Source organism: Hypanus sabinus, chromosome 16 (assembly GCF_030144855.1).
Source record: "Hypanus sabinus isolate sHypSab1 chromosome 16, sHypSab1.hap1, whole genome shotgun sequence".
Taxonomy (NCBI): Eukaryota; Metazoa; Chordata; class Chondrichthyes; order Myliobatiformes; family Dasyatidae; genus Hypanus; species Hypanus sabinus.
The window spans coordinates 46,804,535-46,828,406 of NC_082721.1; the positions used below are offsets into that span (position 1 = coordinate 46,804,535).

General features: G+C 44.9%; 1 protein-coding gene across 1 annotated transcript in view; it reads left to right on the forward strand.

Annotated features, from left to right (window-relative positions):
• Positions 1–7,745: 7,745 nt before the first annotated feature.
• LOC132405840 (interleukin-27 subunit beta-like) overlaps positions 7,746–23,872 on the forward strand; it is a 31,866-nt gene continuing 15,739 nt past the window's right edge. Inside the window, exons 1-4 of the mRNA XM_059990830.1 lie at positions 7,746–7,764; positions 15,724–15,820; positions 16,483–16,719; positions 22,790–22,907. Coding sequence (XP_059846813.1) covers positions 15,739–15,820; positions 16,483–16,719; positions 22,790–22,907 — 437 coding nt within the window. The 5' untranslated portion in view covers positions 7,746–7,764; positions 15,724–15,738. The remainder of the gene's footprint in view (positions 7,765–15,723; positions 15,821–16,482; positions 16,720–22,789; positions 22,908–23,872) is intronic.

Sequence of the window (23,872 nt, forward strand, 5' to 3'; positions counted from 1 at the left end):
ACCTGCTGGAAAACTACCGAGTGATAATACTGCGCACTAATACCTGCTGTAAAACTACCGAGTGATAATACTGCGCACTAATACCTGTTGTAAAACTACCTAGTGATAATACTGCACACTAATACCTGCTGTAAAACTACCGAGTGATACTACTGCGCACTAATACCTGCTGGAAAACTACCGAGTGATACTACTGCACACTAATACCTGCTGTAAAACTACCGAGTGATACTACTGCGCACTAATACCTGCTGTAAAACTACCGAGTGATACTACTGCGCACTAATACCTGCTGGAAAACTACCGAGTGATAATACTGCGCACTAATACCTGCTGTAAAACTACCGAGTGATAATACTGCCCTAATACCTGCTGTAAAACTACCGAGTGATACTACTGCGCACTAATACCTGCTGTAAAACAACCGAGTGATACTACTGCGCACTAATACCTGCTGTAAAACTACCGAGTGATACTACTGCGCAGTAATACCTGCTGTAAAACTACCGAGTGATAATATTGCGCACTAATACCTGCTGTAAAACTACCGAGTGATAATACTGTGCACTAATACCTGCTGGAAAACTACCGAGTGATAATACTGCACACTAATACCTGCTGTAAAACGACCGTGATCCTACTTTGCACTAACACCTGCTGTAAAACTACCGAGTGATAATACTGCCCTCTAATACCTGCTGTAAAACTACCGAGTGATAATACTGGGCACTAATACCTGCTGTAAAACTACCGAGTGATACTACTGCGCAGTAATACCTGCTGTAAAACTACCGAGTGATCCTACTGCACACTAATACCTGCTGTAAAACTACCGAGTGATACTACTTCGCACTAATACCTGCTGGAAAACTACCGAGTGATAATACTGCGCACTAATACCTGCTTGAAAACTACCGAGTGATACTACTGCGCACTAATACCTGCTGTAAAACTACGGAGTGATAATATTGCGCACTAATACCTGTTGTAAAACTACCGAGTGATAATACTGCCCTCTAATACCTGCTGTAAAACTACCGTGAGATAATACTGCGCACTAATACCTGCTGTAAAACTACCGAGTGATAATACTGCGCACTAATACTTGCTGTAAAACTACCGAGTGATCCTACTGCACACTAATACCTGCTGTAAAACTACCGAGTGATCCTACTGCACACTAATACCTGCTGTAAAACTACCGAGTGATACTACTGCACACTAATACCTGCTGTAAAACTACCGAGTGATAATACTGCACACTAATACCTGCTGTAAAACTACCGAGTGATAATACTGCGCACTAATACCTGCTGTAAAACTACCGAGTGATAATACTGCGCACTAATACCTGCTGGATAACTACCGAGTGATACTACTGCGCAGTAATACCTGCTGTAAAACTACCGAGTGATAATACTGCGCACTAATACCTGCTGTAAAACTACCGAGTGATAATACTGCGCACTAATACCTGTTGTAAAACTACCTAGTGATAATACTGCACACTAATACCTGCTGTAAAACTATCGAGTGATACTACTGCGCACTAATACCTGCTGTAAAACTACCAAGTGATAATACTGCGCACTAATACCTGCTGTAAAACTACCGAGTGATAATACTGCGCACTAATACTTGCTGTAAAACTACCGAGTGATCCTACTGCACACTAATACCTGCTGTAAAACTACCGAGTGATAATACTGCGCACTAATACCTGCTGTAAAACTACCGAGTGATAATACTGCGCACTAATACCTGCTGTAAAACTACCGAGTGATAATACTGCGCACTAATACCTGCTGGAAAACTACCGATTGATACTACTGCGCACTAATACCTGCTGTAAAACGACCGAGTGATATTACTGCGCACTAATACCTGCTGTAAAACTACCGAGTGATAATACTGCGCACTAATACCTGCTGTAAAACTACCGAGAGATAATACTGCGCACTAATACCTGCTGTAAAACTACCGAGAGATAATACTGCGCACTAATTCCTGCTGTAAAACTACCGAGTGATAATACTGTGCACTAATACCTGCTGTAAAACTACCGAGTGATACTACTGCGCACTAATACTTGTTGTAAAACTACCGAGTGATCCTACTGCACACTAATACCTGCTGTAAAACTACTGAGTGATCCTACTGCACACTAATACCTGCTGTAAAACTACTGAGTGATAATACTGCGCACTAATACCTGCTGTAAAACTACCGAGTGATAATACTGCACACTAATACCTGTTGTAAAACTACTGAGTGATCCTAGTGCACACTAATACCTGCTGTAAAACTACTGAGAGATAATACTGCGCACTAATACCTGCTGTAAAACTACCGAGTGATAATACTGCGCACTAATACCTGCTGTAAAACTACCGAGTGATAATACTGTGCACTAATACCTGCTGTAAAACTACCGAGTGATACTACTGCGCACTAATACTTGCTGTAAAACTACCGAGTGATCCTACTGCACACTAATACCTGCTGTAAAACTACCGAGTGATCCTACTGCACACTAATACCTGCTGTAAAACTACTGAGTGATCCTACTGCACACTAATACCTGCTGTAAAACTACTGAGTGATACTACTGCGCACTAATACCTGCTGTAAAACTACTGAGTGATACTACTGCGCACTAATACCTGCTGTAAAATGACCGAGTGATACTACTGCGCACTAATACCTGCTGTAAAATGACCGAGTGATACTACTGCGCACTAATACCTGCTGTAAAATGACCCAGTGATACTACTGCGCTCTAATACCTGCTGTAAAACTACCGAGTGATACTACTGCGCACTAATACCTGCTGGAAAAATACCGAGTGATACTACTGCGCACTAGCACCTGCTGTCAAACCCTTTAAGTTAGCAGCAGCGTAATGGTGAGGGGTAGGATTTTTCCTTTCCTATCAAGCCACTGAGTGTTATAGCGTAATTGGACAGAGAAAAGCTATGCTGGATAATACAAGAAGTCTCTAGGGTTGATGCAGTGGCGCCGGTGTCTGCCCTTTACTTTTCTTATCTTGATCCAGTGGTTGAACTAGACAGCGGTGAAGGCAAGGCTCCAGGTGAGGCGAGGCGAGTCTCCAGAAGGAAGGTGAAGGGAAGGGATACAGACAGGGGGTTTGGACGGGAACAATCCAGCAGTCAGAGGCTGAATCCTGAAGCTATTTATGCAGCCAGCCTAAACTAGAATCAACGGAAACTGGGGAAACCTGGAATAAGGAACATGGACCAGTCTGTGAACCAGAATGCGGATTTCATGGACCGGACCATGACACTTCCTTCATTATCACATACACTAATCCCTCTTCGATGTGCATTATGTTCCCAACTATTTTGCTTAGATCTATTATTTAATTCTTGGGCCATTTTTCTCCAATTGGATATTAAAATCTTCCATATTTGTCCAGCATTACATTTTCAAATTGCTTCCTCTGCCTTTAAACATTTATCTAAATCCCAGGTCCCGCCCAAGGGCCAAATCTCTCTACCCAATTTATTATTTAGGCATGCCAATAACCTTCAGTAATCAATTTCTCTTTCAGGGTCATCTTTACATAGTTTAAGTAATGGCGTGTTATTCCCGGACTTGTCTAATGTTTGCCCCATGCTTCTTAACCAAGTGGGTCAGCCACCTCCTTTTCTCACATCCACTTTAGGGTCCTGACCTTTGTGTGGGGGATTTCTCCTCTTAACAATCAGTCTAAGGCTGGATGCTGTTACTTCAGAGTGCAGCTTTACCACTATATAACCTACAACCCTTATTCCCCGTTAATCTTGTGCCATGTCTCCCTCTGCATCCACTTCAAAATCCTGACTTTCACGTGGGGCATTTCCCCTCTTAACAACTGGTCTAAGGCAGGACACTGAGACAGGCAAATTATTATAAGCGTACCCCAAAAAATATTGACAACATCCAGATAGACTGCAGGAGAGAGCCACTTCCCCTGTGTTTTGGCCAAACTTCTGTTCTGTCCTGTGCTAGTCAATTTACCCAAAGAAAAATGTAATAAATCACTGTTAGTGATCTGCTGCCCAATTCTTCAGCATGTACAGACTTTAATTTGCACAATACCTCACAACCTTAAATACTCACAATATCTCATCAGGTCCTCTGTTGCCCAATATCTCATAAACTTTAATACTCACAATACCTTGTTGGGTCCTCTGTTACCCTGATACCTACTGACCTGTGGTACTTGGGCAATCCTCAACTCAGGTTTTGGAAGGAGTCCATCAGAGATTTACCCCCCAGATGAAGGGGTTGTGAAGGTGGACGATTAATGAGAGAGAGATCAAGGCAAATCATACCTTGTGGGCTCAATCCATCTCAGGTTACTGCCACTGAGCGATCACTGACACCATCTAGAAGACCTCGTCTTGGACTCCTGGCTGGCTCGCCAAATTGTCAAGGACAGATCGACACGATGCAATAACGCAAGGTACCATGAATTCAATAAAACCATAAAGCAAGCGATACTTTGTCAAACTTCACTTTTTATTCATAGCAAACTATGGGGAAATCACAGTCTGATCAAGGAGATAGTCTGGGCTTTTTCCACCCGGACTTACAATTCTACTCAATTTATAATATTAATCACAGGAAATCTTATAATTATGTGAGTTAAGACAATTTTTGAATAGTTTCGATCACATGTTAATATACAATTAGATGTAAAATCATTATTGGTTAGTTATAATCATTTCTGCCAAGGCCAGCCTAGATACAGCTTAACTTCCTGATATTGGCAGCCCCCCTTACACTTCCCCCTTCTCTCGAACATTCTGTCCCATATTTAGTTATGCCTTGAGATGCCCCTTCAACCATACCATACCCATATTTAGTTATGCTTAGCACATTTAGAGAACAATGCCTAATGCATCACCTGTTGCCGGGTAGAGTTTCTTTCTGACTGCTCAGTAACATAAGGTACCTATTGATCATAAGCTAATCACACCAATTAATCCATTCCCCCATTTTCCTATCCCTCTACCTAAATTTACCTTTCTCTTAATCAGCAGAACTGCCGAGCAATACTACTGCGCACTAATATTTGCAGTAGAACTACTGAGTGATACTATTGCACACTAATTCTGCTGCCATCCATGGAGATTCCTCACAGTGCAAATTGGGCCTGGGCTTGCACAAAACAAGCGATGGCATTTTGCTCCCAAAACTCCAGTAGTTTCAGATTGATGCATTGGCCCACATGTTCAATAACTCTGGGATTGTCCAAGAGCACTGAGGTCACTAATTTGGTTTTAAATTTTAAATTTGAGGAAAACCATAACATCTTTATTGTCCACCTAACACAGAACATAAAGTTCAGTAAAGAACTTCAGATCATTATGTCATCAATCAGACCAGCCTCTTAAAGGGAGCCCCAACTCAATGTTGGTGGTTGTGAACAATGCATATGCTTCCACCCAGTGCATTACCCTACAAATACATAACAGCACTCATCTTAACTTTGTATACAATGTCAATTAATTTCTTGTGGAACTACATCAAAGATCTTTAGGGCTTGACTTCTGGTGTTGACCTCCATAGCTAGCTGTCTCATGGAATTTTCAGTTTGTGAATGGGGAATATCCTGGCCCTCTGCTGACGTAAGATGTTTATATACTGTCAGCAAAGGATATGTTTTAATTACACATCTTGATTCCTGCTTTCTATGAGCGATTGAAATTATCCAACAAAATTATATAAAGTGAAGGATCTTGTCAACTTCTTCACCATCAATGTTATCTGTCTTACCATCCCCTCAAGAGTTGTGCATGACCGCTCCATTTTTAATTCCCTTTTAGAATTATTTCATTAAAAATAATCTATTGTAGTCAACCAAAGTATATTCCAGGCTTTGGAACCCCTTATTTGTAGGCTTGTACTTTACATGATACGGTTATATTATCAATTTTCAGTACAGTAATAGCATATGCAATTTTAACTGACCAGCTCTTAGTCCTTGGTGTGAAATGCTGCACTCTTAATAGTTATCCTTTTGGTAACAGTGTTGGCATAATTTCAACATCTGTGTGATATTCAGCATGCTCTTGACCATTTTCAAAAATTGACCAAGTTCAAAGATAAATTTAATGTCAGAGAAATGTATACAGTAAACATCCTGAAATGCTTTTTCTTTGCAACCATCCACGAAAACAGAGGAGTACCCCAAGAATGAATGACAGTTAAATGTTAAAACCCCAAAGCTCCCCCCCCCCAGCAACGAGCAACAATCCCCCTTCCCCCACCGGCAAAAATAAAGCACACCCACTACCAGCACTCAAACGTGAGCAAAGCAACAGCAAAGACACAGACTTGCAGTTACCCCAAGGACTTCGCATCTCACCCAATATTCGACATATTGCAGGTTCTCTCTCTGCCTAATAAGGGAGAAAGAGGTGACTCCATTTTCCAACGAGTGGAGAGACATAACAAACAACTCGCTATTTTACAATGTTAAAAGTCTGTAACATCGCTTTTCCTGACCTCTGTGCCTGAAGATCACAAAGATCCCGAGTTGCCAGGCGCACTGCAGATGTTCCAACTCCCCAATGGCACGCGGGTCTGCTGTGGCGACACTGACCTTTGATCCGCCCATTTCCAGTTCCTCGAGATCCCAGGCTTCTGAATCTGTGCTGAGACTTTGGCTTGCCAAATAGCAGCCGACTTTGGAACCGCGAGAGGGGGTCACATTCTTGCAAAGAACCGTAGTCAGCGTGTAACTCCAGGTCAGGGTCTTCAGAAGAACCCTGAAAGGGAAAGATAGAGATATTAAAGATGGAAATAGAACTGGTGTCGAAGATGCAAGCAAAGGAGTTGCTATTGGGTGCCATAACTACTTAGCGCCGCCTGATGTCAAACTGATGTCAAAATATCCTTCAGTGTGTGAAACTTTCAGGCAATCACAGCAGACTTCCAGGAAGTCTTGAAGTAAATATTTGTGTTAGTCACAATCTAAATAAGGAAATAAAACCTTGAGAATTATTCAGGAATTGTCAGTAGTTTCCAATTAGCCCACTGTAGCGCAGAGAGTATTGCAGCAAACCTTCCTTACAACAACACCTTCCCTGAAGGAGTAAGTAACTTGGTTTTGATATTTGATTTTGCAATTAGATTTGCAACAAAAAAGAATTGGATGTTGAGGAGATGAAACATATACCAAGACTAAGTAAAACGCTGATTTTATCACTTAATGTAACTTTCCTCAGTAAATGATGTTGGAAAGTTTTGATGAAGACAAGTTATATTTTGTACATGTCAGGAGAGTTCTGTAGTTAATGCAATATGGTAATGTGAGTTGGTAAGGAATCTATGAGGTTCCAGTTGTGGTCAAAATGTGTACATTGTGTTCTCTTCATTTACTTTTTAGACTCCAGAATGCTTGGGTTAATCAGGACAAATAGTCATGATATTCAGTGTATTTCTATATAATTGTTGAACAGTGTAATGGGGTCTATGATGGAATCTCTGCACTCATGAAAATGAAATTAATAGCTAGTGAACACCTGTTGCAATGCAATTTTGATGTGTAAATATAGTGCATTATCTGCACCTCATATAGTAGAAAGTAAGTTCTACAAATAATATCAATCAGAAAGGAACAGTGTCCTAGATTACCACAGTCTGATGGCTCTTAGTGTGACTACCAGGAAACTGAAACTGAAATTTAATTTGGCCTTTCAGTGCCAACATGAGGAAATGAAGCTTGTCCACTCTTTAGAGGCGTTTCAGCAGGTGAGCACAAAAATAACTGTGAGACTCCCTGTTCAACGTCAGGCACCAGTTGTCAGAGACGGGGACAGGATTGGACCCAAATGCAGGATGCAGGCACTGAAGTACTAGGGGTAGGACAGGATGGGGATGCCATGGCATGCAAGGGGTAATGCAGGTGGGGCTGGATCCCAGAGTTCAGGCGAGGCAGGAGGATCCCAGAGTTCAGGCGAGGCAAGAGAGCCCCCTGGGGTGGGCGCATAACTCCTGGGCAGGGCCGCCTCCCAGGTAGAAGCACAGAAGCCTGGGCAAGGCACAGACAACTGGGCAGGTGCGGGGCACAATCCATGGGAAACGAGGGGAGGAAAGGGTAGGAGTCCTCAGGGCGGGCCGCATGGATCCCGGGCAGGGCCGTCTCCCAGGCGGAAAAAGGGAAGCCTGGGAAAGGCGCGGACACCTGGGTGGGTGCAGGGCACAACCCATCAGAGGTGAAGGGTAGGAAGGGACAGTACCACTTGAGGGGTAACAGCAATGGCCTGGCTTACCCAATGGGGGCAAGGGACCAGAAGGGAGCTGGGTCCAGGGTGAGCAGCAGGACAACCGAGATACACCAGTAAATAGGGAGAAGCAAGGAGACAGCACGGGCAAGGCGAATATGGTGGAACAGCGGGACCAGTGCACACCAGAGAAGCAGGAAAACAAGATGAACCTGGACAGAACAGATACAGAGCAGGGCGGCAACCAGGGCAGAGCAGGATCCAGAGCCGGCGGACCAGGTACAGAGCGGGATTCAGAGCCAGCAAACCAGGTACAGCATGGGTTAAACCAGCTTTGGAGCAGAACAACCCCCCAACTAGGCTCAGTCCCTGAGCTCCTTATAAACACCTACCCTCTACAGGTGTACCTCCTTAAGCCAGGATGATCCAATGGCTCCGGGTGACAGGAGGTCTGGCTGCAAGGACCGGAGTCCGGAGCCTGCGGACCGGAGCAAGACCCAGAAGGTGGGCTTTGGACCAGACCCTAACACCAGTGTCAAGTCCAGGATGGCTTATACTCTTGGCTTATGTTCACAAGAAGCTTCACTGAAACCATTTCACTTCCACTAACATTATCAGAACCCACAACAACCTACAATACCAAAATAAATGTCCTTATTTCATACTGAGCAACTAAAAGAGATATCAGAGGAAAGGTTCAAAGGTTTGGGCAAAGGGTTAGATTTTAAGGAGTACCATTAGATGAAGAGAGAGTGGTGGATCAATAGAGGAGTTAAGCTGTAGAATGGCAGCATTTTAAGCCAAGGCAACTGAGGTGGAGTGATTAAACCTGGGGATGCCTAAGAGGCCATGTTTGCAGGGGTGCACAGACCTTGAAGGTTATAGAGAGACTGGAAGAGGGTGTGGAAACAGTGGGGGGGGGGGTGAGATCCATGTTGGGTCTGGAACACAAAGATGAAGGTGGAGAGAGAACCAGTGTATTTCAGAAGGAGTAAGTGCAATGGGTGAAAAAGACTTGGAGGAGGCTGGCCAGAATGCAATTAGAATTTTAAGGCCAGTGGCTCAAGGAACAGGAGTCTCAATAATTGTGTCAAGTAAGTCTGTGAGTTCCTCGTGTTTTCACTGGTGTTTGGTGTGAAGGAGGTGGGGAGAGGGTTGGTGGGACTGGTGGAAAAATGACTGCAGGCGTTATCTTTGTACACCAGCATTATCTTTGAATATAGTTGTTCTGGTGAGGGAGAGCAGAATCAGATGGCTGTGAAAGTGCCTGAGCTAAATTGTATGGTTAATGAATGGTTAAAGACACTTGAACTTGAGATGTCAGAGGTGGGAATAAGAAGACTAGTAAAAGGAGCAAAATGGAAGAGAGGGCATACATGGGGAAATGGTGTAAAAGTCTTTGTGAGCTTCAGATTTGGCAAACTATTGACTCTAGAAATATCATCAATGTTGAGCCAGAAGCCACACAGTTGGGACTCTAGATTATAATCAGGTTCATGTGTCATGAAGTTTGATGTCTTGTAGCACTAATACAGTGCAAGATATAAAAATATATTGCCAAGTTATGAATTAATAAACAATGCAAAAGTGGAAGAGCAAGGTAGCATTCATGGATTCATGGACCTTTCAGAAATCTGATGGTGGAAGTGAAGAAGTTGTTCCTAAAGCATTGAGTGTGGGTCTTCAAGTTCCTGTACCTCCTCCCTGATGCTAGTAATGTGAAGAGGGCATATCCCAAATAGTGAGGGCCTGTAATGATAGATGACGCCTTGTTTGAGGCGTTACCTTTCGAAGATGTCCTCAATGGTGGAGAGAGTTGGGTCCATGATGGAGATGACTGAGTTCACTACCCTCTTCAGCCTCTTTCAATCGTGTGTATTGGGCCTCCAGACTAGGCAGTGATGCAACCAGTCAGAATGCTTTCCACTGTACATCTGTAGAAATTAGTAAGAGTCTTTGATGACTCTCCAAAGCTCCTCAAACTCTTCATGCAGTATAGCCTCTGACTTGGCTCCTTCCTGTGTTAGGCACAGGGGAGATCCTCTGTGATGATGATATCCAGAAACTTGAAGCTACCCACCTTTTCCATTGCTGACCTCTCAATGAGTCCGGTATTGTCAAGTCAGAGTTCTTGTTCTTTTTTTTTAACGTGCAGCTTCCCCACTTGGAAGAGATGAATGCGCCTACCTGAAGGTTTTTAACCAGATTTTAACCATTCAAGCTCACACCTCTGAACTTTTGGCTGTTGTTCCACATGAGTCTCACTGGGGTTGTGACAGAGTGCGGGTTCGGAGCAACAAGGTGACTCACATACCAGACTGGCCCGTTCCAGTTGATGACCGTGTCTTTGGACAATCTCATTGCAGCCCTTCGATTGACCATGTCATGCATTTGAGCAGTGTAGGCAGCTTTCCACTCAGGTTCTTTGGCTAGTTGCTTTTCCGTCCTGAGAAATGTAGTCTTGATTGTTCTTTGGCAAGGAAGTTGGATCATCTAACCAAGGATATCTGGCATGCCAATGTGGTTCCTTGCTGTGGCGGTCACCTGTGACATCGGTGAGGCTTCTTCTTACAACTTCAAGTTCCCTCTCTTCAGCACGAGTCATTCCTTTGCCGTCGGGCTGGCAGTTTCCGCAGTGGCAACCCCTGCATTTTGGCTCGCATGCTGCACCAATACTATCCCACTTCCACCACTCCAGGAAGTCCCGATTGGTGGTTGAAGTACCTGACTCCTGGAGCTTGATGCCATCCTGTCTGTTTGGTGGAAGTTGCTCTGGGACACTGCTGGTGAGCTCCTCGTACTGGACAGCAGCTGTTCTCATTGACCTTGCAAAATGTGTCTTGGACATGTGGGTCGTCACAGCCAGCTCCTCAAAGAGATCAGGATGTGCTCCTCCGACCGTCTTCCCCAGTGGTCCGTCCCAAAGCATGAGGTCTCCAACAGCTCTGATTCTCTGAGGCGGTAGCTGACCTTCTCTATGGCTTATGAGTAAATCTATTTCTCTGGGTCTCATGAGTTCATTAAGTGGTATGTCTGGGAAGAATTTCTGCAGCTGCTTCGGTGTCACATATTTGTGGACATTTGCAGTGCTGCTTAGTCCATAACAAACCAGTTGGTGTGATTTGAGAGTGTCCCGGGAGTGTTTACTCTGATTTTTAGAAGGTACTGTTTTGTCTCCACCTGAACCTTCATCCCTCCCCAACTCCATGGACGACAAGAGTGATTTCCTCACTTCTGAGGTTCAGTCTGCTTGCAGCCTTGTGGGTTGTATAATTGGTGTCTGAAGCCAAGTCAATTAACATCCTGATTTTTTGTCCAGCATTAGCTGTGACCTTGAGAAGCATCATAATCACTGGCAGCTCTTGCAATCCATTTTCTACCAGAAGGCCCGGCTTATCTTTCACAGTGCTGAAGGCTCTGGATGCAGTGTTTGAAAATACATCCTGACATTGTTTGGCCAGTTCTGGTGAAAGTTTGCTGAAGAACTCCTCTTGCTCCTCTCTATACTTCTTCCTACCTTTATCTTCCTCTGGACCGAATCTGCTCTTTTTCTGACCTGCGCTGCTTTTCGTTATTTCAGTATTGGGGCACAGGTAGTAATGATGCTCAGGAGTATGCTCCTCCCTGCAGTCTTGGTTTGTACACAGATAGGCAGCTTTGCAGTGTGAACTGTCATCATGAACCTCGAGACACCTCTTGCATGCCCCCAACTTTCTTACTGCAGCCTTTTTCTCTGGTAACGTCAGTGCTTGAAACCATTTGCAAAAGTAGAGCATCCTTTTGTGCTTTCCATCACCGCAGATGACACACCCTTCTTGGTCGTCACCTGACTTGATAGACTTGGTTCAGGCATGTATGGCTCAGCCCTGGTTTCTCTTCCACTTGGCTATTCATCCCTCAGTTGTTCGAGCTATTCATATATGCTCTCTTGCTCTTTGAGGAATCTCAAGAGTCTGTCAAACTGATTATCTGGTACCACAGCATTTCTCCTGTCAGTGACATAGGCCAGCCATTCCTTTTTGAGAGTTCCTGGAAGTTTACTTTCAATTGATCCTGTCACCAGTGCATTTTTGATAGCACCCGTGTCTCCAAGGTCACTCAAGTCTTGAAGTGCCTTCTCCACAATTTGAATTAATTCCACTATTTTCCGTGGCTGATGATTTCTGACAGCTGGCATTTTCTGTAACTCTTCCACTATTTCAATAGCAATGCACGTTTGATTTCCATGGCGGTTTTCTAGAACATGGAATCATCTGCAGTGTTATAAGTAGTGAGGCGAAGGTCTCTTCTGATTTTGTCGTCAAGACTTTCCAGTCGTTGGACCTTTTTCATCTGTCTTGAACCAGTCGGCTCTCCCTGCCTCTGGAGTGCGTCCCAGTCCTTTCTCCACCTGTGAAAATCGTGTATGCTGCCAGTAAACTTGGGAAGGGCATCGGTTTCAATCTGATGGCTGGCGTGGAAAAATTGGAGGAAAAGCCCAACACCGTTAGTGTTAGTCTTTCAGCTTCCTCCTTTCTCCTGGCCTGCATGAAGCGGGTCTTCTTGGAAACCAACTTGGGGATGTGGAGTTCGAGCCCCTTTAGGTGACTCTGAAGGTCTTCTGAACCCATGGCAGGATCCATCGTTTCCACCGACCATGCACCTCCTTCATTGTCTTTACCAGTTCTTGCAGGTGGTTAAGCATGAAGTCATATGCCTCCTGGTGGCCATCAGGTTGTACAGCAGTGATGTTTTCACATTCATCCTCCGCTGCTTGTGCTATGACCAATTCAACATTTCCAAAGTTGGTCTAAAGAGTCTCCTGGATTAGCCTTCTGACCTCCTTTAGTTTCAAATCACACTCATTTGCTGTCTTTGCCAAGTCGGCATTTTGCTGTTCAGTTAACACAGCTACTTCCTCTGTGTTCAGCTCCGCTTCCCGTTCTGCAGTGAGTCCGGCCTCCACATCATCATTGGCTTCCATGACTTCCTCAGCTTCTTTTGGAGGATATTGAAACTGACTCTGAGCTCCTCTTCAGACATGTCTTCATAGGTCCTGGTAATACTGTTGGCCAGATGAGAAAATAATCTTTTTGCTGTCGTTCGCGCTACCTTGAGTTGCTCAACTGTCGATAGCTTGATCAGCCATGTTTGATTTCCTCTGCAGGTTGTTCACAGGTGAGAGGGTAAGTACAACTTTTTAATGATGCTTTGATGTTGTTTTATCTTAACTTGATTTTTTTCCTTTTTGAGAATTCCAGGTTATTGCTCCTGCTGTTCCAGCTCAAAGCTCTCAGATTTCTGTTTCCTGGCCCTCCAGTTTCCCGGTCAAACAGTCTTTTTTTCCACTGTCAAGCAGTATTTTCACTGTCAACCAGTTTTTCACTGTCAAGTCAGAGTTCTTGTTCTTTTTTTTAACGTGCAGCTTCCCTACTTGAAAGAGATGAATGCCCCTACCCAAAGGTTTTTAACTGGATTTCACTCAATGACCAAACAACTTTCCTTTCTTTTTCCTTTTTTTTTCAAGTGCAGCAGTTTAATAGTTCTGAGTCATTAGTCATAAGTCGTAAGTCTAGTCATAAGGTTAAGGTTAAGGTTTAGGTGAAAAGCTGGCTGCCTCTCGGACTTTGTAGACAAATTCGGACCTGCACCTCCGTTTCTCTAATGGACCGTTATGGCCTCCGACCATTATGGTTTCAAACCGGGCAAACTCTCTCGAAGGTTCGCGAGCTCTTCTTAAGCCTCACAGCATTTTCAAGAAGTGCCTGCACGCGATGATCCCCATGGCGGAGTTAACCCAAACGCAGTGACAGCAGTGCTCCTTTCCATGAAATAGTCTCAAGTTATTTAAAGTTCGGCATCTTACCGCAGACTCCAGCGCTGATCCTGGACTGCCGCTGTGACACTGCTGGGTCTACCCAAGTGTTCCGGGCAGAAGCAGCCCTCAGGCAGTAGGTTCCATCTGGTCTATCAGTAACTTCTTGCTCTTACTTGTAAGTTTTATTTTCTTTTGCCTCTAGGTCCAAATACATTCTAGAAACTCAAGTTTGGCTTGACAGGCTTAACTTCCCCTTTCTGGTCTATTCCTTGGTCTTGCTGACGTTGAGTGCAAGGTTGTTGTTGGCATACCACTCAGCAGGCCAATCTATCTCTGAAGGTGCAGAGGAGAGCTTGTTCCAATGTGGACTTGGAAAAAGTGCTATTAAGTAGCAAGGTCCTTTTACGGAATTATTCTGGAAATGAAAGCAAATAATGAGGCACAGCAGAGGAAGGCTGGCAATGAGCAGCCTGGATGCAGAATTTGTGGGAGCATTTGAATTTAGGAAAGGGAAAAGAGGGAAGAGGAAAAAGTGAGATGAAAGTAGAACAGAGATTGGATCTAGAACAACAGCAATAATGTACATGGGAGTGTATGGTGAGGTGTGCTGCAGGTTGTTGTGGCTGTACTATACACAGGGAGGTAGTAGGAGCCCATGTGGAAATACGATAACCATCCATCGACGAAGGGTCTATTCATCATGCAGCTGGTACAGAAGGTAGAATCTTCTGAAACACAAAACTTCCAACCATCAGAGTCAACATTGATTTAAACAGAACAAGGTTAATAATTTCTCATTAATTATAATTGACACAGAAGTTAAAATTAAAGGTTACATATTAAGCTGTGGCATAAATCTTCCAGTTCTAGGCCATTAGAACCAGTTCTTCAAATGCAGGAGTAAGAAGTTGCAGTACCCTGCTGTCTCGCAGCAATAGAGCCACCTTCCACCAGTCCTTCTGCACTGGTTTTGCTGCTGCCATTCCATCCTTTATACTAGTGATTTCACATCTGGGTGACATAGTTCTTGTCCAATCCTGACACACCTTGCTACCTAGACAGTCTGAACTGTCTCTTGTTTCTGCCTCCCTATGCCATCCAGCTGCAGACATGCTGAACCGGTAGTATCTTTGAATTTGGGCATGAGCACTCAGTGTCACCTGGTCCCCCTACATTTGTGAATAAACAGATTTGAAAAGCTTTAGCCTATTAATTTGTTTTTGATCTGATCCAGTTGCCACATTATGCAAGACAAGCTACACACACAAAATGCTGGAGGAACTCAGCAGGCCAGGCAGCATCTGAGGAAAAGAGTACAGTTTTCCCTTCAACAGGACTGGATAAGAAAATGAGGAGTCACAGTAAAAAGGTGGGGGGAGGGGAGGAAGAGCCACAAGGTGAGGGGTGAAACCAGGAGTGGGGAGGGGTGAAGTAAAGAGCTGGGAAGTTGATTAGTGAAAAAGGTATAGGGTTAGAGAAGAGGGAATCTGATAGGAGAGAATAGAAAGCCATGGAAGAAAGAAAAGGGAGAGGAACACCAGAGAGAGGTGATGGGTAGGTAAAGAAAAAGTTGATAAGGACGTATTGGGAATGGGGGACGGTGAATGAGAGCTTCGCGCTCTGTCTTGTATCTGTGATGATAATAAACCAACACCAATCCCAATGCTGGGATCTTTTGCCTGCACACAGGTCTTCAAACTGAACATGGAGCTATTGGTCATCTTTGGTGCTGTGGTGGTGCTGCTAACTACCAGTTGTACAACTGAGTGGCAACACATCCTGCCTGGTGAGTGTCTCCCAACCTATTTAATGACTCTAACATAGACAGCCAAGTTCTTGTAGTTTGCATTCTTTCTGGGCTATAGAGAACTGAGTAGAACGTTCAGCCTCAGCAAGGTGGTCAGGTCACCCCCCCCCCCCTTTCACAAAGACTCGACAGAAAGGAAGTTGTGCCAATCTGTAGAGCACATTGATCAGGCGTTCTTGGCTCTCCGCATTATGACTCGTTTGGGTTTCTCGCTGACTGAGACTCAGACCAAGAACTTGGCCATCTAATCATCTACGTCTAGGTGAAAAATGTCCAGTCAGTGAGAAGCCCAACCAACCCACAGCACAGAGATGGTAAAGAGAACCAGGACATGTCTGACCAGCCTATTGTCCAATCAATGAGAAAGGAAAGTGCTCTGCAACCACCTGGCCTACACATACTAATGCTGAAAGTCCCCTCACTTTCCTATGGCACAGAAAATGCAACCATCATGGAGCATGATTATTCCAGATCTTCAACCTGAAACGTTACCTATGTTTCTCTTCCTACAGATGCAGCTTGACTTACTAAGTGTTTGCATCCTTTCCTGCTGTCATTTTAGCCTTCCAGCCTTTGCAAGTTTTCTTTTTTGATTTTCTACTGATCTCCATTCAAGCTGGTGATTTCTGGTTGTATCTAAGGTGTTGTCACACGTTATGGGGAGATTGGGAGGAACATCACTCTGAGTTGTAACGCCTCGTCCAGTGGATTCACAGAATGGAGGTTGAATGACTCGCAAATCATGGAGACTCCAGACATGAGACTAACAGGAAAGGATCTCACCATCTTCAATGCTGATCCATCCAAGGAAGGACAGTACAGCTGCCACAGCCCAGAGACAGGCAGCACTTTTACAAGAGTCTCTTTACTGTTGGGATGTAAGTTCACAGATCATTGACTGAACATCACTTCGCATTCTGTCATTCTTTTAGATTTACTATATCTCAGGATTTTCACACACATTTTTCCCTGGAATCTGGGATATACAAGATCATTGGGGGATGTGGGGCACATAAAGGTGAAAGCACACTCTCTTTTCCCAGGGATGGGATGCTAAAAACAGGAAGCAATATGTTTAAGATCAGAGACAAAGAACTTCAGGGGCAACTGAATGAGCTGCCAGAAATAGTATTTGAGGTGAGCATATTGGTAACATTTAAATGCCCTCTGGATAAGGGCATGGATGGAAGAAGTTTAGAGGACTTTGGGCCAAATGCAAACAGATGAGTCTAGCTTGCTGGGGCAACACATGGATGAGTTGTAGAAGGGTCCTCCAGTCCTGCCAAAAGGCGTCAGCCCGAAACATTGAATGTACTCTTTTCCATGGATGCTGCCTGAGTCCCTCCAGCATTTTGTGTGTTTCTGCACTGTATGACTCTATGTCATTAAGGGAACTCTCACTTTCAAAAGCACCTGGATAAAAAACACTAAAGGACTGACAGTCAATTTACATCCTCTCAACATACACACATCAAGGTACACTTCCCCAATTGACACCACCCCAATATAGCCCTCCCTGATTTGTATTCCTCCCACTTCACTGTTATCCAAAATTCAACTCCCCAGGTTACATCTCTGCACTGGAGATCTTCTGAATTTGTACCGTCTCATATCATAATCTCACACTATTTACAATCCCCAATATACCACCACAGCTAACACACTCTGCACTTCACACTTCTACATTGTTCTCATTCTTGCCATCACCACTTTATACCTCCCAAAAATTATTCCTCCCCAGTTTACAATCCACTAATTTACAGTCCTGTAATCTAGACCCCACTAATTTACACCCTCCTGATTAACACCATCACCATGTTGCACCCTCATAAGATATGCCTCCCCATTTTAAACTCCCCTTCCCAGTTTACTCTTCCATCATTAACACTGCCCTAAATTAACATCCACTGGACCTACTCCTCAAAACCTATACAACATAGGGTTGGTGCATCGAGTGAACTGCAGATAGTAATGAACCCAAGTGCAGAGTAAGGTCTAAAATTAACTTGGACTAGAAATAAAGAAGGCAACACAAGTGATATCCAAAGGCAAAAATCACAAATTATAGCACTAAAAATAGAATTCCAACAATTGAGCACTGAATGCTCAGCGCGAGGCCTTTAAGTACAGACTTGTCGAGAAGGAATGTGGCTGGTAATAATTGGCCACCTGAGTCTTAAAGGGACAGCTGCAGCTCTTCATACGCCAGGGAATTGGAGTGCCGAAACTTGGATGCCTGCTGCAGTCCAGTCAGGACTGTGACAGAACCTCCCTCTTATGCTCAGCTTCTGATGGCTCAGGGCATTAAGGATGGTTTTGGTGAAAGTCCTCTATCAAGATAAGGTCCAGGATGACTTCTGAAGGAATCCACCTTCTTTCTGCTGGGCCATATCCCTCCCAGTCCTCGAGGTACTTTTTAAAATCTTGAACAAAGTGGGTTACAGAAGTTGCTGGACTATGTAGGCAGGCTATCCCTCGACCATTTTGGGAGGCGGAGGAGGTTTGGGAACTGGAGCCAAGGGGCTTGAGGTGGAATAGGTGGAATGTGGGGTGAATCCGCATTGTGCTTGGGGGCTGATGCATCACAGGATTTTGGATGGACCAATGTAACAAGGGGCCAGTCTTCTGGATTCAACCCCGGTGGGAAGATCTCTAGTTGAGTACCAGACTCGGTTACCAAAAAGACATGCTGGTCCCTATCTTCTCCAGCAGTTGGCCTGGTCTTGTTGCTGCAAATAGGCCAACAACATCTCTCTTGCCTTAATCCATTTCTGGTGACATCTCAGGACCAGTTGGTCTGCTGATGGAGACCCCACCATTGCTTCTTGTTCAGGGAACAGCAGAGGATGGTATCCAAATTGGCAGCCACAAGGGGACATCCTGAAAGATGAATGCTGAAGTGTGTTGTGCACAAGCTCTACACAGATCAACGTCACTCCAGGTGGTAGGTTCTCTGAGGATAGACATCAGAGTGTTCTCTGTAGGTCCTGGTTGACCCTCTCCATTTGCCAGTTGTTCAGTGGTTGGAACTTATACAACAGACTGGCAGAGGACCCATGGAGCTCACAAAAGGCCTTCCAAAATCTAGAGGCAAGCTGGTGGCCATGATCAGAAACGATGTCCTGGGGGAAAATGTGAATCCTGAACTCATGCTGTAACATGAGCTTGGTGATCTCCGAAGGTTGTTGGTGGTTTGGGAAGTAGTACAAAGTGGCAGACCTCAGGGAATCAGTCTACAGCCACCATGAATACTCTATTACCCAAGATGCTGGAAAACCAGTGATAAAGTTCACAGAAATGTGGGACCAAGTGTGAGTAGCAATGAGGAGAGGCTGAAGCAGACCGTGAAGTTCTTTATTTTGTGCCCAGACATCACACACTAAGACATATTCCTGGACACCTTTAATCATGCCTGGCCACCAGTAACATCTCTTGATGGACTCTAGGGTGTGAGCCAGCCTGGATGCTCAGCCAGGTTTGAAGTGTGTTCCCAGATGAATACTTCTGAATGAACAGGTTCAGAAACAAAGATACATCTGGGAGGACCGTTACCTGGGTCTGCCCCATGTTGCTCTTGGGCTCTTGGGTTGGTGCCACACTTTAGAGTTGAGAATTATAGTTGAAGGATTCTCTTCCTTGTTTGGTGCTTCGAACTGTTGAAAGAGGGGGTCTAGGTTTTCATTGGTTGATCTTGAGCAGTAAGAAATAAGGAAGTTGAACCTATTAAAGTACAAGAGCCACCATACCTGCCTGGAATTCAGCCTCTTCACATCCTGAATGTTGGCTAGGTTGTTGAGGTTGGACTATGCCACAAACAGCTGCTTGGACCATTCCAACCAGTGCTTCCACTCCTCTAGTGCCAGTTTAACATCCAACAATTCCCAATGTCATAGTTTGCCTCTGTGGGAGAAAGCCATCTTGAGTAGAAGGCACAGGATGCAGTTTGTGTTCTGAGGCATGCACTGGGACAAGGTGGCCCCTACTCCCATGTTTGACATGTCAACCCGCACCATGAAAGGTAAGTTTTGGTCCAGTGGAACTAGGGTAGGTGCAGATGTGAACTTTAATCCTCTGCAAAAGTTGCCTCGGCCTCCGGGGTCCAGAGGAAGGGCCCAATAGATTTCTTGGTGAGGTTGGAGAAATGAAATTTCAGATGAACTGCTGTAAAAATTGGCTGTAGAAGCTGTTGAAGTTGTTTCACAGAGCTGGGTTGCACATATCGCACTCTGCATGGTGAGATTCTTATAGCGGTCCATCTGTAGGTTGCCATTAGATATAACAAACCCAAGGAAGGAGACAATGGATACATGGAATTCGCTCTTCTCGAGTTTGGCGAGTAGATGAGAAACCATTGTAGAACCTGTGGAACATGCTGGACTTGTTCTTGAGTGGACCAGGAGAAAATAAGTATATCATCTAGGTAGACAAAAACAACTCACAACATTGATGAAGGCTTGAAGAACCATTGGAATGTTTGTCAGACTGAGTGACATGACTCAGAATGTGTAGCAGCCTGTAGGTGTGTTAAATGTTGTTCTCCATTTGTCTCCCTGACAAATGTGGATTAGGTTGTGGGCACTACAGAGGTCCAATTTGGTAAATATTGTAGATCCCTGGAGAATCTCATAGGCTGTATTCATGAGAAGGAGAGGGTACTAGTTTTTAACAGTGATCTTATTTATTCTCCTACAGTCTACTCAGGGCCCTAGTCCACCATATGTCTTGGTAACGAAGAAAAACCCAGCCCCAGGGAGATGTGGAAGGTTGAATAAACCCAAGTGCCAGAGCTTCTTGGAGGTAGTCCTCCATGGCTTTTCTCTCTGGGATGATAGAGAGTAGAGCCGTCCCGAAGAGTACAAGTAGCCGGTAGCAGATCGATGGCGCTGTCATAGTCCCAGTGAGGTAATAGAATGGTGGCCTTTTTCTAGCTGAACACCTCCAGCAGGTCTGAATATGCTGGAGGTACTCTAGACAAATCTGATGCACTGGAGCATAAGTGGAGGTGTAAGTCCAGCAGGTAGTTCGGGAGGCATGTCAGAAAGTGTCTGGGCCCCTTTCGGAGGCATATCCTTTTGCACTGGTTTGGCCAGCCCAGATGACAGCCTGGGGTGATCCAGAATGAGGGGCATTTCTGGGGAGCAAATGAGATAGAGCTGGATTGATTCCACTTGCCGGCCCGTCTTGAGCTTGAGTGAGGATATTCGGTGCTTGATCTACCCCAGCACCAAAAGCCCCTCATCCTGGGAGGTAACATTGAGCTGCTGGTTGAGAATCAAAAAGGGGATTTTTCAGTCTCCTGGCTTCTTTCCATAGGCTGGGATTAGCGGCAGTCCTTGCTCATGGAATAGGAGTGGACAGAGGATAGTCATAGGGAGAGTCTCTTCAGAATCATCTCTTGCATCTATCCCTTCTCCTTTCCTTCAGTCAAACTGCAGGTCCATAAGACTCTCGAGATCTTCTACCAGGTCTCGGACTGCAAGGGTGTCCTTTAGCTCATTAGCTGCCTACAGAATTGAGCAGTTAGTGTTTCCAGATTGCAACTGCTCTCTGTGGCCGAGGCACTATGGAATAATCAGCAACAGGCCGATTCCCCTGGCTCAATTTGAGGATCTTTATCACAGACCCATGTTCTCCAGCAGGGTGATAGGATAAAGTCTCTGAAAAAAGGTCTGCAATGGCACAGGTGGAGGAACCCTTCTCCCAGAGTGCATTGGCCCAGGCAAGGGCCATGCCAGTAATGTACAGGATGATATAGGCCACCTTACTACTGCTTTCTGACAGGAACTCAGCTGGCTGTAACTCAAAAGCCATGGAGCACTGTACCAGGGATCCTCAGCATGCTTTGGGGTTACCCTCAGACTGCTCGGGAGCCAGTGGGTGCAGCAATCCATCATGAGTATAGAGAGTCTCCAGCTCGAACATGCCCAGAACTGGCAGCACCTCCAGCTGAACTCAGAGTTTCTGAAGAGTGGAGAAGGTCTTCTGATGCATATTGTCATGTCTATCTACAGTTGCTCCCCGATTGGCCAGTGCAGTTCACAGGCATTCATACACTAAAGGCTTAATAATACTGTAACAAGAGAGCTATGGATGATGCTGGACTCAGGACACAAAAGCCAATAGTGAAATCACATAGCGTAGTACCAGGCGTGGAACTCTACTAATGGTCAGCATGAGGCCTCAAAGTACAGACTTTCCATGTAGGAATGTGGCAGGCAATAATTAGCAGTCTGAGTCTTAAAGGACAGAGGCAACTAGCCATATTCCGGGGAACTGGGAGTGCCAAAACTTGGACGCTTGCCTCTGTTCAGTCAAGACCATGACAGAACTCCCCTCCTACGGTCGGCTCGTGATGACCCCGGGCATTCAGGATGGTGCTGATGTAAGTCCTCTATCTAGGTAGGGTTCAGAATGTCCCATGAAGGAATCCAGCTTCTTTCTTCCGGGCCATATCCATTCCAATCCACGAGGTACTGACTTTCACTTTGTACAAAGTGGGCATCCAGAAGTTGCAGGACTCTGTAGGCAGGTTGTCTCTCAACAATTTTTAAAGGGACATCAGCAGCTAACCATACTCTGGGGAATTGTAGTGCCGAAACTTGGATGCCTGCCTCTGTTCAGTCCGGTCCATGACTGTTTAGGCTAAGTGGGGGAAGATTTGAAAGGGACTTGAGGGACAACCTATGCATGCAGAGGCTGTTGTGTATATGAACGGAGCTGCCAGCGGAACTGCTTGAGACAGGTACAGGAAGAACATTTAAAAGATGTCTGGACAAGCACATGGAGAGAAATAGAGAAATGCAGGCAAATAGGGGTAGCTTGGTCAGCATGGGCAGGATGGGCTGAATGATCTGTGTAGGCCTATGACTCTACCTACTGGATACAGTAAGCAGAGCTGAGTTTGCATCTTTCCCTCTCTAAGTTTTTGCTGTCTGTTCCTTTCTCTAGATGCCCCAGGAAAGCCTCAGCTTGTCTGCCACTCAGTGAGCTACCCATTGAACGTGACCTGTTTCTGGAAGCTGGAAAAAGCAACCAACCTTCCTACTGAGATTAAAATCATATTCAGGTGATGGATTTCCAATCAACTGAGGAGCAGGTTCCTGTGGCTAGGATGTCCTTGATGTGGTATTATCAATTCAGAACTGCCCCAGGCAGCCTGTATGCAGAGGGGAATGTTGAAGCATTGTCATGGGATAACCAGGCCATTGCTGCAGAGTTGGGAGGTGACCCTGAGTCCAAGCAGTGCATGGGGTCCAATGGCCAGACTGTATTGTTGGGCCTAAACTCAAGGCCACCAGGCAGGTCTAAGTTCATAGTGCCAACATGTGTTCAAGGTCCAAAGGCAGACCCCAGTTCTGTACTTGGATCTGGGTTTGGTGGGTGACTACTGGGCCAAGTTTGATTTTTCAGGGATCTGTGTCCCTTGGGTAAGGTTTTCAAGACTTGTCAGTCTTTAATCTGTATGAAACTATGGGATGTCCAAGCATGGCCACGAAAGCATCTGTGGGGGAGTACCCCATTCTGAGGGGTGGCAGTGTGTGGGGGTGGGGAGATGAAATAATAAGACAGCTCTGGAGTCAACAAAACCCAGCAATAAGCAGCAAGTCTGATGATCGATGCCAAAAGTTAGTGAAATTTAAGCTCTTTGATTTTAAATCCTGGTAATAATGATAAGGAATAGATAAGATATTGATTACTGCTTTACATAGTTAATGGTCTAGGAAAACAAACTGAGAGTAATGCTCCAAATTAAGCCTTTACAATATGCCAGTAGAACATAAAGTTAAGTAGTTGGAAGGCAAATTGAAACAGGTTTCTAAAAAAAAAATTCTCAAAGCCTGGGAAGGTTGAACAATAACTACAAGAGTGTGTGGAGGTGTCTTCATTTGGTGTTGGTAGGTTGGTCACTGAGTGGTATAGGATCCCTTGGCCTTTCTTATCTGTGTCAAGAACCATTCCCTTCTCCAGGGACAGGACAGCCCTGAGCAGTGCTACAGGGGGACGGGGAAAGATGAAGCACAAAGTTCTGAG